The sequence below is a fragment of the Phaseolus vulgaris genome, chromosome 3 (genome assembly GCF_051622355.1).
Source record: "Phaseolus vulgaris cultivar YP4 chromosome 3, ASM5162235v1, whole genome shotgun sequence".
NCBI classification, from domain to species: Eukaryota; Viridiplantae; Streptophyta; class Magnoliopsida; order Fabales; family Fabaceae; genus Phaseolus; species Phaseolus vulgaris.
The window spans coordinates 52,017,010-52,037,681 of NC_143500.1; the positions used below are offsets into that span (position 1 = coordinate 52,017,010).

At 31.6% G+C, this 20,672-nt stretch overlaps 3 protein-coding genes across 4 annotated transcripts; 1 reads left to right on the forward strand and 2 right to left on the reverse strand.

Annotated features, from left to right (window-relative positions):
* The first annotated feature begins 120 nt into the window (after nt 1–120).
* Nucleotides 121–7,087, forward strand: LOC137808507 (putative protein phosphatase 2C 46). The gene is made up of 5 exons (XM_068609651.2): nt 121–498; nt 604–1,132; nt 1,590–1,957; nt 5,645–5,881; nt 6,308–7,087. The coding sequence occupies exons 2-5, from the start codon at nt 820–822 to the stop codon at nt 6,566–6,568; spliced, it is 1,179 nt and encodes a 392-aa protein (XP_068465752.1). The 5' UTR covers nt 121–498; nt 604–819; the 3' UTR covers nt 6,569–7,087.
* Nucleotides 7,088–7,662: 575 nt separating this feature from the next.
* On the reverse strand, nt 7,663–10,603 carry LOC137808506 (putative serine/threonine-protein kinase PBL7). Its single transcript, XM_068609650.2, has 7 exons — nt 10,316–10,603; nt 9,970–10,185; nt 9,680–9,748; nt 9,224–9,292; nt 8,914–8,973; nt 8,502–8,824; nt 7,663–8,360 (listed from the first exon to the last, which is right to left on the reverse strand). Exons 1-7 carry the CDS (start codon nt 10,440–10,442, stop codon nt 7,920–7,922), a joined length of 1,305 nt encoding a protein of 434 aa, XP_068465751.1. The 5' UTR covers nt 10,443–10,603; the 3' UTR covers nt 7,663–7,919.
* Nucleotides 10,604–15,418: 4,815 nt separating this feature from the next.
* On the reverse strand, nt 15,419–17,759 carry LOC137808504 (NEP1-interacting protein 2). Of its 2 annotated transcripts, none has more exons than XM_068609647.1 (5): nt 17,161–17,759; nt 16,583–16,761; nt 16,367–16,450; nt 16,117–16,284; nt 15,419–15,814 (listed from the first exon to the last, which is right to left on the reverse strand). In XM_068609647.1, exons 1-5 carry the CDS (start codon nt 17,300–17,302, stop codon nt 15,701–15,703), a joined length of 687 nt encoding a protein of 228 aa, XP_068465748.1. In that variant the 5' UTR covers nt 17,303–17,759; the 3' UTR covers nt 15,419–15,700. The 2 variants fall into 2 exon arrangements, with proteins under 2 accessions (XP_068465748.1, XP_068465747.1); XM_068609646.1 differs by having other exon boundaries at nt 15,419–15,823.
* Nucleotides 17,760–20,672: the final 2,913 nt, after the last annotated feature.

Consider the following 20,672-nt stretch of genomic DNA (forward strand, 5'->3'; position numbering starts at 1 on the left):
TATAACTTTTTTTAGTAATATTTAATGTAATTAATAATTTAGTAAAGAAAAGTTTATAGTAATTTATAAGATTTTTTGGGGACGTGGTTTAAAATATTTGGTTTGAAAAATGGTAAAAGTGAGTATAAGGTATTTGGCTTAAAGAAAAAGCAGAAGTAATTGGCAATGGGAGAAATTGACGGGTGTGTAATATTCACAAAATTCAGGGAGAGTTAGTTGGTGTAGATTAGCCTTTTTGTTGGGTGGAGAAAGAGCATAGAAAGAGATAATAGAAGAAAGAAAAGGAAAGTGTGTTGAGTTCATCATTCACTCACTCCCACCACCGATCACTCATCATTAAACCCTTTTTTCCCTTTCTCCTTTCTCCTTTCCCTATCCTCTCTTCTACACCATCACCACCCTCAACCAAACCCTATCACCACACACTTCCCTTTCTTCGATCTCCAGATCTAACGTTCTTGCGTCACATAACCCTTCTTCTGTTTCCTCTGTAACCTAGTACTGTTCTTTCCAACAACTCTCTGCTGTTCTTTTCTTATTTATGTATTTATTCACTTCTTTGTTGTTTATGCTGACTAATGTTTCTTCTATTTGTGTTTCCAGGGGGTTCTTATGAAATTCACCGTTCAATTTCTCGAATTTTGATGTTTGAGTTTGAAATTGATTGGTGACCGTAGCATAGAGATATTATTATTGTTTTTTATTTATTTTTAATTTTAGTTATATAAGATAGGTGAGGCAGGGTGTGAGGGGGGTGGGGGTGGAGCATCCGTTTGTGGATGTGAAGGAATTGGAGGTTGTTTTGGGGTGAAATGAGGGATGCTATCAAGGTTGATGGACTTTCTGACTGCCTGCTGGCGGCGAAGATCCTCCGACGGCAAGGGTTCCGAGGTTACGGGGCGGAAGGAAGGGCTGCTGTGGTACAAGGATGCCGGGCAGCACTTGTTTGGTGAATACTCAATGGCTGTTGTTCAGGCCAACAACTTGCTTGAGGATCAGAGCCAGATTGAGTCTGGTCCTCTTAGCTTGCTTGAGAATGGTCCTTATGGTACCTTTGTTGGAGTGTATGATGGCCACGGTGGACCTGAGACGTCACGCTACGTTTGTGATCATCTCTTCCAACATCTTAAACGTAATGACTTTTTAGTTTTATGGTCACTCTCCATTTTTTAGTGAGATTCACAGGTGCTCCACGCCGTTGAATGTGTATTGCATCGGGTTGTTGGGTATAGCAGTTAGAATGTAGTTAAAGTGGTGATGGCCCCATAAATGGATGTTCTACATTTTCAATAGCATGGAGCAAGAGTATTGGCTTGCTCTTGGAGCATCTATGAATTTCAGTTTGGACAAAACTTAGATAAAGTTCCATTGGTGGTGTTCGTGTTCTTCTCCAAATAGAATTAGAGGTTCACCTTGATAATCTGCGTAATAAAGGTTTTCACTAAAAGGATTATGCAAATTACGGAGGTGAAAATCTAATTTTGATAGGAGAACAGTAAAAGTGTATATAAGTTTTGTCCTTTCAGTTCAACTCATTATTCATTCTTGCTTGTGAACATTTGTATTGACCTGTGCATATATTATTTAAGGATTTGCGTCCGAGCAGAAGTCCATGTCAGTGGAGGTTATTCGGAAGGCGTATCAAGCCACAGAGGAAGGCTTTTTGTCAGTGGTTACTAAACAGTGGCCTATGAATCCCCAAATTGCTGCGGTGGGATCTTGTTGTTTGGTTGGTGTGATTTGTGGTGGTATCCTCTATATTGCTAACCTTGGTGATTCCCGTGCTGTGCTTGGGCGGGTTGTCAGAGCGACTGGGGAAGTTTTGGCCATCCAGCTTTCGGCTGAGCATAATGTCGGCATAGAATCTGTGAGACAGGAGATGCATTCTTTGCATCCTGATGACTCAAAAATCGTAGTTTTAAAGCACAATGTATGGCGAGTGAAGGGTCTGATACAGGTAAGTTTTACATGTGAATCTTGGTGATTAGTTTTTATTTTATTTTTTAAAAAGAAGGTAATCCACATCTTTCCCAAATTCTTCCATCCTTTTGTTTTTGAAATGGAAAATTTAATTTATTATCTGCAATCTATTAAAAACTTGATGTGATTTATCAATACATTGCATTTTTCCTGTACATTTTTAGATATATGCATATCTAAATCGTGTCATCTGTGATTATGATGACTCTTTGAAAGTTATTGGACTAGGCAATATGTAGACTGACTCTTCATAGTTGGTCATTTTTGCATAGGCTTTGCTGTCCTGTGCATGAGTTAAGGTCTCATTTTATTTATTTATTTATTTCTGTTTTAAAAACATTTTAAATAATTTTTCTTTTTGTTAAAATGGTTTTTTAATTTACTGATGAGATTGAAAAAGTGATTTGCCTAAAGGCAAAATCCCGAACCATGTAATAATTGGAAAAATAGACTTTAATCTTTGGGTATAAACATCTCCTTTCATTAGTTAAATAATTTTTATTGAGATATAAGCGCTAATAATCTAGTTACCCTCTATGTGAAAGAATCTATTTTTACCAGATTAGTTAGGATATTAAATTATTTATAAATATGTACAAACATCATTAGAGGTACGAGTAGGTTATTTTTTTTTTTACTTTTTTTCAAGGACTAAAAATTTTCTTGGAATTTTAACCAACTATATGAGATTTTAGTAATATGCTCTGTTTTAATCATAGTTTATACTGTAGCCATGTGCAGCCCATTTACTGGTATGAAGAATTGTCATACTATTACAGTAGTTAAGAAATGAAAGCATCACCTATGATCTTCTTTTGGTAGAAATATTGCCTGTGATCTTTTATATATATTATATTACAATTTTAAGATTATTATTGTTACTGATTTTTGTTATATTAGTAAGTTCTTGGCAGGGTTTGTGCTACACTTACACTTGACTTACACTATTAATATATATATATATATATATAGGAATTGTTGATTTTCCCCCTAGTAAACTAAGGCTACAAAACTTTAAAAAGTCTTCAAAATTTGATAGAATTCTGCTAGATTTAAAAAAAATTCAATAATGGTTGTTGGATAAGATAAGGCAAGAGAGGGACCACTGACCTATCTAATATATCATATCATATGAATATCAATTAGATATGTTATTTTTGTCTCTTCTTTTCCATCAAACGAATCGCATGTAATTTCAACTTGGTGTTAGAGTTATACCATCCTCCTTGACCTAATATCATCACTATTCTGCTGCTGCCTGCTGTGTATCCAACATTTGAAACTCCTTTCACGGTTTCTTTGTTCAGTTACTTGAATTTATTTATTTTTGGCCTTTTGACTCTGGTTATGCTTATGCATCACTTTAGCCTTCTGTTCCACCCCCATCTATTAGCGCAATTTAGAGCTTATTTGGGTGCTGAATTTGGTCTAATGTTTAGTTTTGCAGTTGTGTAGTTATTGTATTTTCTCTAGCCTAAATCTGTTTTCCACTTTTCAGACATGTTTAAGTTGGTTTTTGGGTCTACTAAATTCTAATTTGAGGTTATTTATTCTAGCTGGTTGAAGCTGTAAGTACCTTTTTATTTAGTGACTTTAGAGAAATCTGGTATTATTGCTTTCTGGGCTAAATGGTTGTCTCTTCGTTCTAGTTTAAGGCCACATGCAACATCCCAGCAGCTTTTTTGGTTGTCATTTTAGCTACCTTTCTAACCATGCTCATTTTTGTGTATCACCTCTCCAGAATTTCTTTAACAGTGTTCTGATACCTATTTTACTGGACTCGATTCATGTTGGTAGTATGAACTATGAATACAGTTAGGTTTTGTATCTTGTATGTCACATCATACAATTATCAATCAGGCATATTCTGTCTATTTTCGCATCTAAGCCTTATAGTTTTAGTGAGATGGATGCATTAAGAAAGGAAAGGGAGCAAAGCAGGAGAGCAAGAATCCTCCAAAAGCTTCAAACAAAATATCAAGAAAACAAAAAAGAGCTCAGAAGAACAATCAATCCCCTTTACAATTTATTAAAACAGTGCGACCTTACAGTATTGGGGGGATTGTAAAGATTCTTTTGTTCATATATCGATTTGAAACATGATTTTAACCCCTTTTGCAAATTATTATAAACCTAAACCTTTTCTTTCAAAAAAAGAAACTATGCCTATTAAGATCTAGTAGCCTTCATCAGCTCTCCTATCTAATATGTAATTATGCAACGAATGAATTTTCAATTCCTTTGGTTGGAGTAAATTCAAGACGTGAGAGGAGAAAAATAAGAATATACACTAGTTCACTCTCTACCACTTAGAGCTACTACCAGTTTCCCAATCCAACAAGATTGAGATGACACTAATTTTCAATGTTTACAAAAAGAAACAATGACATCCAAATCTCTTGAGATCTTCAAGATGACGTGATAAACCCTTCTTGTAGAAGCTTGCTACAAGAACCTTAAGACACCCTATCTTGAGAATTACAAAACCTTAAAAGATAAAAACAAAAATTTAAGAACAGTATCGGCTAATTTCTTGAATTTATAACTGATGAGACTTAGCTACACAGTGATTTCTCACTTGTTGATTCTGAAAACGAAACTTTTGATCTCTCAAGTTTTGCTGAGTATTCTTGAAAAAAACTGTCTGAAAATGAAGTAATATCTTAAAAGGGAGATAAGATTATTTCAAAGACTAATCAACTATTTTTCTGATTTAATTCATTATTTCTCTGTTTCATTTGATTTTTTTTCAAAGATTAGTAGATAAATTATTTGACTCCAACTCTAGGTTTTCAACAAGGACAATTTAATGAATTGATATTAAGTTTAAACGATTGAAACAAAATGAGATATTGCTTGTGATTGAATTGATTGAGTGCAACATAAAACAATCCAATTCCTTGAAAAACAGAGTACTTGATTTAATCGATTAAAACTCTCGATTGAATTAATTAAATGAATCTTCTTAGCTTTTCGAAATGGTAAAGAACAGATTAATATATTATGACAGACATGTGCCTGGTTCCATTTAGGTGTTATGAAACTGTGACCACTCTTCCAATTAAAAGTTCTATCATGGGCAGTTTATGACTGAACATGATTGATCATCATCAAACCAACACGTACTACAACAAAGAAAAAACTAAACTAAGTCAAGGAATTTATTCTCATTGGTGGTGATCCATCAAATGCTTGACCACTAGTCTTGAATGAACACAAGTCTGACCTAGGAACACATTGGAAATATCTGTTAACAGAATGATCTCATTGCATAAAGTTGTGGAGAATGTAGTTATTGCTAGAATTCTAGAATCATACTGGAGTGAAATAACAAAAATATAGCAAGAGGTGAACGTTTCAAAAGCATTTTTTTTTCTTTTAGGAAAAAACTCTCAACATTTGAAACCTTTACAATAAATAAGCAGAGGAAAATGCTCCCTATTTAAGGGGAATTCCCTGCAGTGTACAAACAGGTTACATCAAAGCTGCTTAAAATGCTACTTGTTTTCCTTTTCCTTTATAAAATTAAGCTACTTAATCTTTTAAGAGATTTCTAGAAAATGTGTTCGCCCAATTTCTTCTTTAAGCAGAAGAGCTTACACCAAACATAACCATAAACTTTTCCTGTGTAATACAACTTAGTTATGAAATTTTTATGTGGCAGATTTCAAGATCCATTGGTGATATATACCTAAAAAAGGCTGAATTCAACAAGGAACCATTGTATGCCAAGTTTCGCGTACGGGATGGTTTTAAGAGGCCAATTTTGAGCTCCGACCCATCAATTTCTGTTCATGAACTTCAACAGCATGATCAATTTCTCATATTTGCTTCTGATGGTCTTTGGGAACACCTTAGCAATCAAGATGCCGTTGATATAGTTCAAAACAACCCACACAATGTAAGATAAATGTACAATATGGTTGTTTCTATTTTATGTTTTTCATTCCTTAGTTACTGTGGTTTTGTCCAGTCATAACTTAAATGCCCCTAATTATTTCATTAAATTTCAAATGGTTGATTCATGTACTCTGTTGGAGCATTTAGTGCTTGATTTTTTTACCATGGTTTCCATGCACTATTATGTCATTACTGTTTTCTTTTAGATTACGATCATACTAACTTGCTCTCATGTAAATGCTACTGGTTGCAGTCTTGGATGTTAAAATTGATAGGATGTATTTTGTATATATGCAAAAGCTGCGACTTAAATTGCTTACAATGCACAATTTTGAATGAAAAAGGATATCTTAAGAGATTAAACACTTAATAGTAGCACCAAAGAGTGAAAGATCGATGCTGGCATTACATGCTTTATGTCTTGCAGGGAATTGCTCGAAGGCTCATCAAAACTGCTTTGCAGGAAGCAGCAAAAAAGAGAGAGATGAGGTACTCTGATTTGAAGAAAATTGATCGTGGTGTCCGCAGGCATTTCCATGATGACATCACCGTTGTAGTTGTATTTCTTGACTCCAATCTTGTCAGCAGAGCAAGCTCAGTAAGAGGTCCTCCTTTATCGGTGAGAGGAGGTGGTGTTCCCCTTCCTTCTAGAACTTTGGCTCCCTGTGCTGCTCCGATGGAAACTTAGTTCAGGTTGATGAAGCTGGCTGTATGAGCTGTTATGCTTGTATGTAGTGTTGTATCCTTAGCAGACATTGAGCTCTGGTGACCACCAGATTGTATATCCAATTTAACAGAGATTGAAAAAACTTTCGCTCATTTGGTACAATGTAACAAGTGACTTGGGGTATGTAGCTTGCGTGAGTAAAGCATCATGGAAGTAGAGTACCAAAGCCAAAGGTAACCTTCAATATTTGATCATTAAGAGGCAATCATGTTGCATCTCATATTTTTCTCATCCAATGGGGAGTGATTTCTGTAAGTTGTTCGTGCACTCCTTTGAATGCATAGTTAGTTTATCGCACTCAATAGCAAAACTAAATAAGTATCCGAAGTTCATATTGCTTGTTGTCCTTATTTCTTTTAGGTTATGGTTGATACAAAAAGGACGGTGAATATGAATTTTGGATTAGTTGTAGGTACGCAAGGGATGGCTATGCTATCTTTGCAATTTTATATTGAAGTATCAAGTGTTCTTACAATTTAATGTTTGCGTATCTTTATTTTTCATACATTACAATGTTTCTTATTGTGATATTTTTTAATTGCATTAATCTTGACTTGAATTTGAGGTGAAGAATACGTTGTATGATACTACGAATGAGAAGTAAAAGAATATATGGATATAAAAATAATTTGAGCTATTATCAATCTTAATTACAGAGATCCGAGTAAATGGATAAATATTCGCAATTTAAGTTTTATGGTACATAAACGTTTAGGTGAGTTTGGCTCTTAATGTCTCGAGCTTTACAGAAGTATTTATAAACAGTGACAGATTTCGAAATTTTCTTTAGTATGGTAAATAGATAGTTTATAAACAATTTTTTAGCAAATTTTTTAGGAACACATAATATTGTTATAAACAATTTAAAATATCTAAACTTCTACAAACGTCTAAGGTTGCAAAATTAGTTGACGTTTATTATCCCTTTTATTTCTTGTAATTTCTTACATTTTTTTTCTCAAAATGTCTTGTAAGGTAACGCTGAGAGAGAGAGAAAAAAAATCTATCAAATATATACAAGTAAAAAGACAGTTGTGGGGCAATTACTTCCACACCTATGAACTGGATCTTCTACCCATACTTGTACACGTACGTTGATAACGATATTTGAATGTACATCTCTGTGTTTACCAATTGGACCAACTAGAAATTGCTTTATCCATCACAGGCAATGTATACACAGACACATAATGATGAGACATAATATAACTCTTGAATCCTGAATTCCAATATAGGAAAAGAGTGATGAGTTTTCTCATTCTGTTGAAGTCTCAGTCTCTTCAAATTGTTATCAATGTATAAACTAATACCATTATATTCTCTCCATGTCAATACTAATACTATTATTTTCTAGGCACCTTAAGTCTGTGCTCTTAAAGGAGAAACTATCCATATCAACATGAAATTTCTGAAATCCAACACCATCAATACTAACAAAGCTCTGTGAACAATCATATGATTCAACTGATCCCCGAGTCTCCGACTTTGGTGATTGCTGGGATAAGCCAATTGGTGTAAAGAATCCCTTTGAAGACTGTTTATTTCTGTTGAAGCTATCAGCTGAGTAGAGGGCTTGCTCTAGTTCTTGACAGACCTGAGTCATTGTTGGGCGATGTTTTGGTTCTTCAACCACACATCTTAAAGCAAGTTGCCCCATCTTCAGCATAACTTCCATATTGCATGGCTCACTTTGACATAGTAGATTTGCATCTATGATTTCTTCAACACTGCCCTTCTTTATGCTTGGCCTTGCCTGCATGATGTACCAATCTATTGTAATGAGTAAATAAACTATAATGATCATCTTGGTTTATTATCATTTGCTACAATAGAACAGTAACAAAAACAAGCGAATCTTTGCAATGGAAGATTGGGGGCATTATGCACTACTTACCCAGTCAATGATATGTTGATTACTTTGTTTTTTAGTGGAATCCACCACAGGTCTAGCTGAAACAAGTTGCAAAAGTATGACACCAAAGCTATAAACGTCACTGAATTTGGTCAAATGAAAGCTTGAACAATAGGCAGGGTCAAGGTACCCTGGTGTCCCTTTAATCTGGCTGCTCACATGTGACTGATCACCAGTTGGCCCTGATTTTACTAACCCAAAATCCGAAACCTTTGCCTCAAAACCTTCCCCTAATAGGATGTTACTTGGTTTGATGTCACGGTGGATTATGCTTGGTTTCACCTCTTCATGCAAATAAGCTATGCCTATAAAAAGGTACCAACAAAGAAATTCTGTTTAAATCAAAGGCTTTCTTGTTAAATCAACATGGTACGACTATTTTTAAAGGACAAACCTCTTGCTGCTCCTATTGCTATTTTAACTCTTAGCCTCCAAGTTAAGCTCATTCTGCTTCCTACAAAAAGCTAATATTCTTACACATGCATTCGTGGTTTCAGAATAAAAACCAGAAGTTAATAACGAGTTTTCTATTCATGGCTTAAATCCTCTTAATCAAATTTGGTCTATGTTTTAATTCCATCTGCCTTCTTTGTTCATGCTACCGATACTATGTTCAAGTTAAGAAACACGTTAGAAGTGAAAGAAAATCCTTGAGGAAACACATAATAGCTTTGACTACTCTACTGTTTAAACAAAAAACTTACCCATGATGTATTCAAGCAGCGAACCATTTGGAACATATTCATAGACTAGTATTTTGGCTCCATCTTGTTCTGACCAAGACATGATTGTTAGAAAGATAGAGAGGAGACTAGAGAAAATATAAGACATTTTATTGTATTTGACACTTAAGTTACACGATTCAATGCACTATAAACAGTAAAGTAATCCAAAGTCCTTACATGACTTTTCTATTAACAGATAGCTCCTTAACTTTCACACCTTCATCTTCTAATACTAACTCAGAAATCCTTGTTTTCTAACTATTATTCTAACAATAATTAGGCCAAGTTGGCATAAAATTGTGTAGGAATAACTCCCAAATCAATGTGCTTTTACTATTAATATCACAATGTTAAGAACATCAACTGATGACAGTTTTTTTACTCCATTTTTACTGCACAATCAAGAGGAATTTTTGTCAGTCATATCATAGTCACCTGGTTCTTCACAATATCCAACCAGACGAATAAGATTCCTGTGCCTTACAGCTGAAAGGAGCCTAACTTCTGCCATGAACAAAGAAATAATTGTCAAGAATTAGAAATTGAATTTTCTTTTCTGTGGAGTCATGGTTTTGAATTGCAGATAGATGATGTTGCATTATGACTGGAGACAAAAAAAGGTGCAATATATTTGCGACCTCGATGGCAAATTTAAAACTATGAAGGGAGTTGTGATGAGAATTGGCATGAGTTAAACAGACAGAATTATCTTCATTGAGGCTAACCATTTCTGAACTCATCCACACTAGAGAATGATTCAGAACGAGCTCTCTTAATGGCTAGTGTTCCTTCTAAGTCAAAGGTTCCTTTGTAGACATTTCCAAATGCACCAGAACCCAGCAAGCAATCTTGGCTAAAATTTTCTGTTGCTCTCTCCAGTTCCTTAAAATCAAAATACCTTAATGGTATTGTATCATGTTCAAAGCTTTTATCTTCCTTTCCTGCATAAATAATTAAAAGGCCTTCAAAGATTCAGTGCCATCTCAGGTGAAATAAATACTTGGATTTGTAAGAAACTTGTGTTTGGTACGAATTTTTATGTATTTGTTTTTACACATGCAGCTCACTCACCTTTCAAAGTCTTACGTTGCTTAAGAAATGGAATGACCTTTCTCCTGAAGAGCCAGTAGAGTAAGGCCACTACCATTGCTGCGAAAATGCCTGCAATAAACTCCAGCGACATCTCATGAGCAGACATAAGATGGTGGTTGTGCTATTTCAGGTGGTGAAGTCTCCACCAAACAGAGGCAAACATCAAAACTTGCAACCTTAATATTGATGTTCTCACCAAAACTACAACTTTTGAGACATAAATTTCTTTTGCTAGCTTCTAGTGGGACCCATCATGTAACATGTTACATAGGATTTTGTTGCATGTCCTTGTTTATTAAAGGGCACTCTCAATTTGGCTTACTTGGTCATATCTTGGGACGGCACATAAGCCAAGGCATTTCCATTGTGCAATAATGAATAATGAAGAACATATCATAAAACATCCATTTTCAGCACTTACCAACACAGAGCAGAACAAATAACTTATTGTTTGCTACAAAAGTGAGTTTAGCAGCTTGTTATTTTTTATGAAGATGCAACGTGGGATCAGACCAGGTAAAGTTCAACATGGTCTGACCAGGTAAAGTTTGTTTGATTAGCAATTTGCTAACGTCCTTTAGTGTTTGGTTTTGGCCCTTATATTTTGCTTATTTCTTAGCTCAATTATTGTAATGGCGTACTCAATGTCATTATCATAGTTTTATTTTTTATCAGTGTTTTCTTAAATATTCGCAAAATACATCTAGGGCTCCCTCTGTCAAAGGAACTGCACCTGAAATTTATAGATAGATGAAGATCGAAGTCGACGAAGATTCTACGGAGTGCAAGCCCGAATACTAACTATTTGCCTTGCATTTAGAAAGCATGAACTTTACCTTCGGGGATAGGTACTTCTTTCTTTTACTTTAGAGAAAACATTTCTACTTCAATGAAGATATACCAAAACTTATCTATTTCGATGGTATGATAGTAAATAAATCTATTCTAAATATAAAAAAAAAACTTATAATTAAAATTTGGAATAAGTAAATATTTATTAACAAAATAGATTGTATTTTAGAGTTATGATAAATAATTCTGATACATGTTATTTTAATATTGTCAGTTTTTAAAAAATAATATTTAATTTAAAATAAAATATTAGAATATAATATAGAATGGAATATTAAATATTAAAAAATTATAAAAAATTATTTATATACATATATATATATAATGATTCCTATGCCGACTAAATATATATATGTAACAATGATTCCTAAAATTATTCTCATTCAAAATGGCTATTTTAATTTATATGGAGACAACATTATTAGGGGAAATTCCTGTAAAGCTGTGTTTTTAAAATATGTTAAAGATTTAATTAAATATCTTCTTATTTAAATATTATTACTTTAAAAATTTGATCAATAAATTTGTTTACACATTTTATCATCAATTTTTTTCGTGTACTTCACCGATACGTTAATAAATTACTATTCATTTAATAAAGTACTATGCCTTTTATTATATAGCTCCAAAATGTACTAGTATTTTAATCTCGGCAATTCAAGGAATAACTAAATTATTAAAATCCAAAGTATATCAATAAGAATAAAAAATAAGAATAAATATATTAATTTAGGGAGAATAATTAATTTGAGGATAAATTAGAAAATAATAATTGATTGAAGATGGGTACGTTTTGTTTGGTTTCTAATAAAATGCGTGGCCTGTGTTTTATACGACGATCCAATACAAATTTGACAGCATCTATAAGTTAGATCAGTCCATTAAAAGCTTCATATTTATTACCATTTTCTTTTTCTTTTTCCTTTTTCTTTATCTTTATCTTTTAAATCCAACACTGTCCTTCGCCATCATCTACTTCACATTATTCAAATGCAACTTTTTCCTTCATTTTGGATACCCATGAAGGAGACCTTCTATGATGCATTTAAGAATATCTCCTATAGCCTTCTTCAATTATGTATTATAATTTCATCAATTATGTATTATAATGTGAAATTTGTTTTTATTACTAGTCTAAATTTTACACTTTTTGAATACTTGTAATAAACTATTGAAATACATAATTGTAGCTTTTTAGTAAATAACTTTATTTTTTTATAAAGGAAAACATGTATCATTAAAAAACAAATTATAAGAACACGTGATCTCCTTATAAACATGAAAGTCAATTACTTTCGCTTTGGAGGTAGTACTTCGTTACGATTTTGTTCTTAAAAGACACTTCGGTGAGTTGAGAAAGAAGAGAGTATATAAACTGTCATTTATCTCGATTCTTGAACTATATTGACATACGAAAACACCTTCTAATTTATTAAAATTACATGAATTATCCTCAAAATTTGTGAACGATGTTTTACTATTTTGTCATATTAAATTTGTATATCAATTTATTTGTGAAAAAAAAGTTATTTTTTTTATCTCTATTCAGAAATATTAAAAAGTTAAAGATAAAAAAAATAGTATAATATCGATCAATTTGAAATGGATGTGGAAGGTGCTTTTGAGATAAAATGCTAATATATTTAAGATAAATTGTTGATTTATGATTTAGATTACTAAAGAGAATTTACTTTTGTGTACTTTTAAGGTGACTTGATACTATAGTGTGATTATTACGATACAATAAAATATAAGTGAAAGAGTACTTGAAAAAGGAGCCATAAATTAGTATGAATTTCATGTCAATAATATTTAGATTAAATACTTAGATGATAGAATAATAAAGAGACGTCTGGTATATAAGAATTTCTTTTTCATCCCTAGAAATCATGATTTGTGGAAATCATGAATCATGAAATTATGTTTCTTAAAAATGATTAAGAAAAAAATTTGTTTTTATCACAAATAATTTTTAAAAATATTAATTTTCTTAAAAATTGAAAGGTGATATTTTTATCAAAGTCTAATTATTTTATCATAATAGATCATTTAATAGGATTATGATAGTATTTGTCATTTTTTAATCAGCTACGATAGTATTTGTCATAGTAAAACATTTTGAAAAGTTTTATTCATCAACTTAAACTTTGGATTTATAATATTAGAAGTTAGTCGAAAATTTCATATTTGGGGAGATAATGAAGATGAATAACATGTAAGGTTTATTCATAGGTATCAAATCTCCCATTTTCTTCTTCTTAAAGAACCTCATATATAAATTTAGACGGTAAGAGAAGGAGAATGAATGTCAAACTTGAAATGGAGATAGAATGGGTAGATGTATGGAGGATTGAAGCAATGAGTGAGTTTACCAAGAGGAATTAAAGTATTTATATCAATCACATCTTATATTAGATGAGAAAATAATATAATTTTAAGGAGTAGAATTTAAGTCTAATTCAATTTTATAAAAATCAACTCTGAAGTTTACACCCACTAATATATTATGAATTGGTCTTATTTATAGTTGATGTGAAATCTTCAACATACCCTCTCACATAGAGATTGTTAACTCGCGCGTGAGACTAAATATTTACGAGTGATCCGATAGTGGTTCTATAATGAGTGACATAATAAGTCCAACAAACTCTCACTATAATAGACTATAAAATGACTCTGATATCATCTTATTATGAAGTGAACTTTAAACCTAACTCAACCTTACAAAACTAACTTGTAAGATAAGGTTTGCACTCACTTATATACTATGAATTAATTTTTTCTAAATTACATAAGTTATTTAAGTTATTGATAGAATTAATATAATATGTGGGATACAATAAGAAGCAAGAATGATGTTGATTTTAGGGAGGAAGAATGTGTCCCTTCATTTTCAGCACTTAGAATTCTTCTCCTTGTGTTAAGCCGTTTTTGACTTCTCCCACTCTGTGTTTCAACATTAACACCCAGAGACACCAAGTCAAACAGTCGCCAACTTGCCATAAAACCATCCCTTTGCATTTCAAACCCACTTCCACCTTCCTATTCTTTTTTATTATTTCAATATTTCTCATACAAATATGTCAGGTTAATGATAGTAAATTTTACTATTTAATCTGTATAGTTAAATAAATTTCATTAGATTTTAAGTCTAAGTATTGAATCTCACTAAAAAAGAAACGGTAAAAGATAAAGGATAAAGATAAAAAATATAAAGAGATAACGATGGAAATAAAGATAAAAAATAAGAAATTAAATTATTGAAAATGTTGTTAAATAACTTGCCGGAAGAAGACAAGGATGTGATAAACTAAAATATGAAGGTATTATGGTTGAATTTCAGAAAAATGTATGTAAATACTAATCATATCATCAATTTATTAAATTATTCAAATATTACTTTTTTAAAGTAAATGACTGAAATTGATTTCATATAATAGGTATCCCTTGCACATTATAATCGATCAATATTATAGATAAAAAGTTTAGCTATTATTAACATTAATTTTAATTAGGTATTTTATAAGTTTAAAGTATTTCTAATGTGAATCTAATGAAGGTAATCAAGTAAAAGGAGATCAAACATTAAACATAGAGAAGAAAATTGTAATTTAAATAAATATTTGACAAATTTAAAATTAAGTGTTTATATATGTATTAGTTACATTTAATCCTAATAAAAAATAAAATCAATTACTCATTCTCATTAAAGAGTGATTATCTATAGATAAAAATATCTCTAAAAATTATATATCTATATTAGAAAGTAAACTTTAAGTCTAACTTAACCTCATAAAACCGGTTCATATGGTTGAAGTCTGCACCCATTTATATAAAATGAAATATCTTCATCTTTAGTCGACGTGGGATCTCCAACAATCTATTTTGCTGGAAAATTATGTATAACATTTTATTAGATCTTTATTTATAAGAATATTTTAATGGATCTAAATAAAAGATATTTAAATGGACTACTTATCTTTCTAAGATTGACATAATTTTACTTAAAATTACAAAGTCACCCTTAAGCAAAGGTCTTACTGCACCTATTAATAAAGATAAAATAAAACTTTAAAGTAAAATCTTTTTTAAAATAAAAAAAATCCAAAATTTTCAAATATATATTAAATAATCGTGTTAATAAAACACTATTTCACTTATCTGAACCAAAATCATAGTAATTTTTAAATATACATATTTGCTCGTATTTAGAGTTAAACAAATGATATCTGAAGCTGCAAATTAATAAAACTATTGTCACTAATATATCAACTTTCTTGGGTGGGAAGTTTTTGTAGTTATAATATCTTATTCCAACACCATATACAAGAAATGGAAGCTGGTTTACGTCAAAATTTTCTCTAGCAAATTATTAGAATGAAACCACTCAGGAATGGCACCTAGTTACTGCTACATATAATCATATTATACATTCCTAACAGTAAATTCCCTTATATCTAAAAAATTGAAGAAGCTAGCTATTTTTAAGGTTTGCACTTTGCATATACAAAATCACAGATCCCTTCTGCATAATGGACAAGAAGCATGCTTGATCAGCCACTTATCAATGCAAGGTAGGTGAAACATGTGATGACAATGAGGCAAACTTCTACCAGTCTCCCCAACCTGAAAGTCCTGCAAATGCACAACCTTACCAACTCTTTTTCCCACCACCATAAACAAAAATCAACATAAACCTTTAAGATGTCAAATAAGTCTTTAAGTTTAATTACTTAGTGTCAACTTGGTCCTTAAATATGCATTAATGTTATCATTTAAGACAACTTTTTCTAAAATTTTGAGCTAAAGTTATTGAATAACTACAGAGTGGACTTTTTAACTTTTTAACTTTTAAAGACTATAATGTGGCAAGATTATTCTTTTGAGAGACTAAAATAGTGGTTTAGCCCAGAAGATCATATACAGACCTGGAGGCAAACAGAACATGAAACTCTCTCCCCAGAAGCATCAACATTGTTGTCACTTGTAATTGTGATGGTTGGGATCTTTTCAACTGAATCTCTCGGTAAGCCTTTGGCCACACCAATGTCAAAGAGGTTTTGAACCTCATCAAAGGTTATCTCAATAGCACCCATCTGAGAAAGAAGGAGAAAAGCATAAGCAAGATCCAAATTTCTCTCATTACATTTACAAGTACATTGTACTGAAAAAAATTACCTGACTTTGGACAGCACTCAACATGGCTGGACCTATTCTTTCACGCACTAGTCTCCCACTCAATAGGCTAGCAAACACATCAATCTGTATTACAAAACTAAAGATGATTAGATTGCTCAACTTGCTAGTGAAAATGACAATCAAATCTCATGGGACCAAGCAAAGAAATCAGCAACTAAAAATGCCTTGAAAATGAAAACCAAGTCACTCACTCACCAGGTATAAGGCACAACCAATTCCAGATTCGTCAGATTTCCAAAGAACAAGGGAAGATTCAAACACTTCAATGGAGAAAACAGCTCCTGATATGGCACCAACAGCAGCCCCTCGAATGAAGCCACTCTCTGTCTCTTGGCCTATCAACGCTCCAGTCATGGCCCCCAACAAAGTTCCCACTGCCAACAAAACAAGCAATTCAATAAACCTTTTCAACACCAAAATATTGTCGGAATCTCGAATTTCAAAATAAAAATTATAAAAAATTATTGAATTCCGATGATTTTTAAAATAGGCACAAGACCCGGGCATGTAAAATGGACACAAGCAAGACATGTAAAAACATACGCAAATTGAAGAACAATACAACACAAACCCACATTCAGGTCCTCATTTTTCGCCCCACACAACAGAACAAAATTGAGTAAAACAAAAATGTATACGTCTGTAGAAACTGCAATAGCCAACAAACTCAAAGACAACACTCATCCATAACACAACACTGCAGCAATCGCAATGGCAAAGACAATAACATGATAGCAGATCGAGAATTTGGTGAAATGAGAACGGGGGTGTACCTAATGCAAAGCAGAAGGTCAAGATCGCAGATAAGATGTTCCCAATGATGGCAGAAACGAAGAGGGTACCAACCCTTTTGACCTTCTGAACGAAATTCCCCAAGAAACCCGTCAAAGGGCATTGATTTGGCACAGAGTCCATATGGGTATCTCAGAAATTGGAATGATGGTTGCTCTGTGTTACAGATTTGGGTAATGCACAGAAGAAGATGAAGATAACGAGTTTTTTCTCTTCCATTCCATAAATACTTAGTGTGTAAGAATTGAGAGGAAATGGAATGAAACTGCCTTCAACCAACTCGCATTTAAAGCTAGTGTCCCTTAGTGTCACAGTGACATGCTCTTTTCTGTAATGATTTTGCAAAGAACCAAGATAATAACATCAAATAAAATATCCATTTACTAAAAAATATCATACTTTTTACCACAGTTAATAAAGTTGAATTAGTATGTTTATAATTGAGAAACAGTTAATAAAACATAATATTATTATGCATGAAGGATGAGAGAAGAAAAAAATGTTTTGTTGTGAAGGTTGTGTTGGTTTAAAGCATTAAGAAAAAGAACACTCCACATTCGTTTTCAGAAGTAAAGAAGACAGTGACAAAAAAAGAGAAGGTAAGGATTTTTTGACAAATGGGGATGGCGCAGCCTCAGGTGCATACTCATCACATGCACATGCTCATGCTCATGCTCTTCAATTTCTTTTCATTATTTATTTATTTATTTATCAAGTAAATTGTACGGAGCCTGTGAAGGAAATTGTCTCCATAAATTTATGATGGAGTTATGGAGTCAAGATTCTCCTGTCTTCAATAACTGGAGTTAAGGTTCAAACCCTTCAGATCTTTATATTTTTAGGGCAAAATTCTCTTTTTTTTATGCATCTCCTTCACAGAGGTGAATTTTATGTCAAATTTACCCTAATCAGATTTTTCCCATTTGGGTTTAGGAGCTGACAGAGAACTGTAGTGGCAAAAGGTGCTGGATTTTTTAACACAAAAAAGGTTCAAACTTGGGAAGATAAAAAGAATACAAAAATCCAACCGTCAGATTAAATTCTAAAAGATCTAACGGGCTTAAACAAAAGTTTCTCATCTAACCTTCACCTAACTTCAAAGGAGAAGACAATTAATATCTTAAACTAGGCTATGTTTCTTCTTGCACCTCACTTCTGTACCCATACTTCTTAAAATACTAAAAATATTTTTAATTCTATTAATATTTTTTATTTTAAAATAAGTGATCAGGAAAAAAAATAGATTATAAAATTTTGAAAGATATTTTTGAATTGGACATACTTTCCAGATTCTATAATTTAATTTAGAATGAATTTAACGTATTTTGGAATATCTTTGGATTCTTTAATCATAATATACTTTTTTTTAAAATATATATATATATATATTTTGAATTATATAATTTAAAATTATTACGGGTGGATTATATAATGAGAGATGAAATAGAAAAAAAAAATACATTTCTGAACCGTAGAATCTGAAATGAATTTTTTAAGGATAAAATTGTCTTTTTCTTATGACAATGGGGGTATTAATGAAGTTATGGAGGTGCAGGAAGAAATAGCCCTTAAACTAATCCATATTTTTATTTGTTTGTTATTGGTACTTTTAGAAGGAGAGAGAGGTATAGATTGTGGTAAATATTGAAACATAATTATACTCCAAATAATTTGGAGCTAAACCAATGGATCACAAATGATAAATTATGATTATTAAAAGTAATAAGTAGTAGATACTAATATCAGTTCTCTCCTTTCAGAATTTTATTTAAGAAAATAAAAGCATACCAATTTTGTTCCGGAATCTAAGTGCTGCCAACTAACAAATTTTGGAATTAATGATGTCGAAAATCTCTAATCCCTCAAACTTTTGATCATAATAATAAAGTTATTGACTTTTGTTGATTTTTACTGAGTTACTTGTTCAAAAGGAAAGGTATATGTTTATGGACTCGAATTACACTTACACCTATTTTTAGTATGGCATGCAATGATCTCTTCTATGGAAAATATAAGTATAATATTTCTTTAGAACTTAAAAGATCCATTTAAAAAGTGTTTGGTGTAGTATTTTTAAAACAACTAGAAGATATATGTAGGACTTAAAAAAAGTTGAATAATAAGTGTAATTAGTTTTTTTTTAAATAAATACTAATGTAATTTATTATGAATTTTATAGTTTTACATGTTCAAAACACACTATTTACTTTTATAATTTACAACATATTATATATGGTAAATAAAATAAAAATGAAATTTAAGTATTATTTATGTTTACTTGATCTTTAATCTTTTATTCTCTTCAATGTGAACTTAACTCTCTTCTTTTTGTGAACTTAATTCTCTTATTTTAAAATAGTATTTAACTAAGTTATCAAAGATTTTGTACTTTTTATAACAATTGCACAACTGTCATAGAAAGTGTTATAAAAAATTTGTCATATAAGCACATTAAAATATGTCATAGTCCCTATTTTTTTATTATGGTTTAAATTACATCTATCAATCATATAAACTATTACTTTTTATGAAAGATAATGTTTTAATTGTAATAAAATATATTATTCTTTATGATAAATAATATTTTAATAATTATAAAATGTGTTATTTTTTTTATGATGGTTGAAGACAAACTAGTAATAGAAAATAATACTTTTTATAGCAGGTTTAACAATAATCAAAAACGTATTTTTTAATTCATTTCATTTCTAATAAGGTAAAACCTAATGTTTCTTGGAATATTGAGGAAATTTAGGAACATAAAATCAATTTTCTTCCATTGCAAGCTATCTACCAAATGTCTCAAATAACCATCCTTTTTACGTCCATTTGCGTGTCATCTAATGAGTTTTGCATCATTCACATTAGTGAATAATTGTTTAATCTTAGAACTTCATGAAGATACCACAACACTTTCATAGGATGACCCTTCTTAATATTATGTTTGAAATCACCATATTTCTTCTTGTATCGTGATATCCACATTGTGGACATTGATGCAACTTGTCAAATTCGTTTTTGTACAACACACAATCATTCGGACATGTCTGGATTTTGTATACTTCATACCCATGAGACAAAATATTTTTTTTTTACATCATAACTACGTGTTGACAATGTATTACCTTCAGGAAGCATGTCAACAACTCAAGTAATTATGTGAAGTTTTTATCAATTCATCTATTTCTCGCATTCACATTGAACAATTTTAATACCGCCGACAATCGAGTGAACTTAAGGCATTCTGGATATAAAGGTTTTTCTACATCATTGTAAAAATGTTCATACACATGTGCATGTTGGAAGACAATCATGTCCTACATCACGAATCATTTTCTCTAGTTTATTATACATCTCTAAATCAACTTCTTAAGTTTCTACTTGAGACACATGTATATTTGGTATGTCTATTAATTCATCATGTCATGTCCATTTTGTGTAACTTTTTAAGAAACCACCACAAAGAACATGTTCTCGAATAACTTTAGGTGTA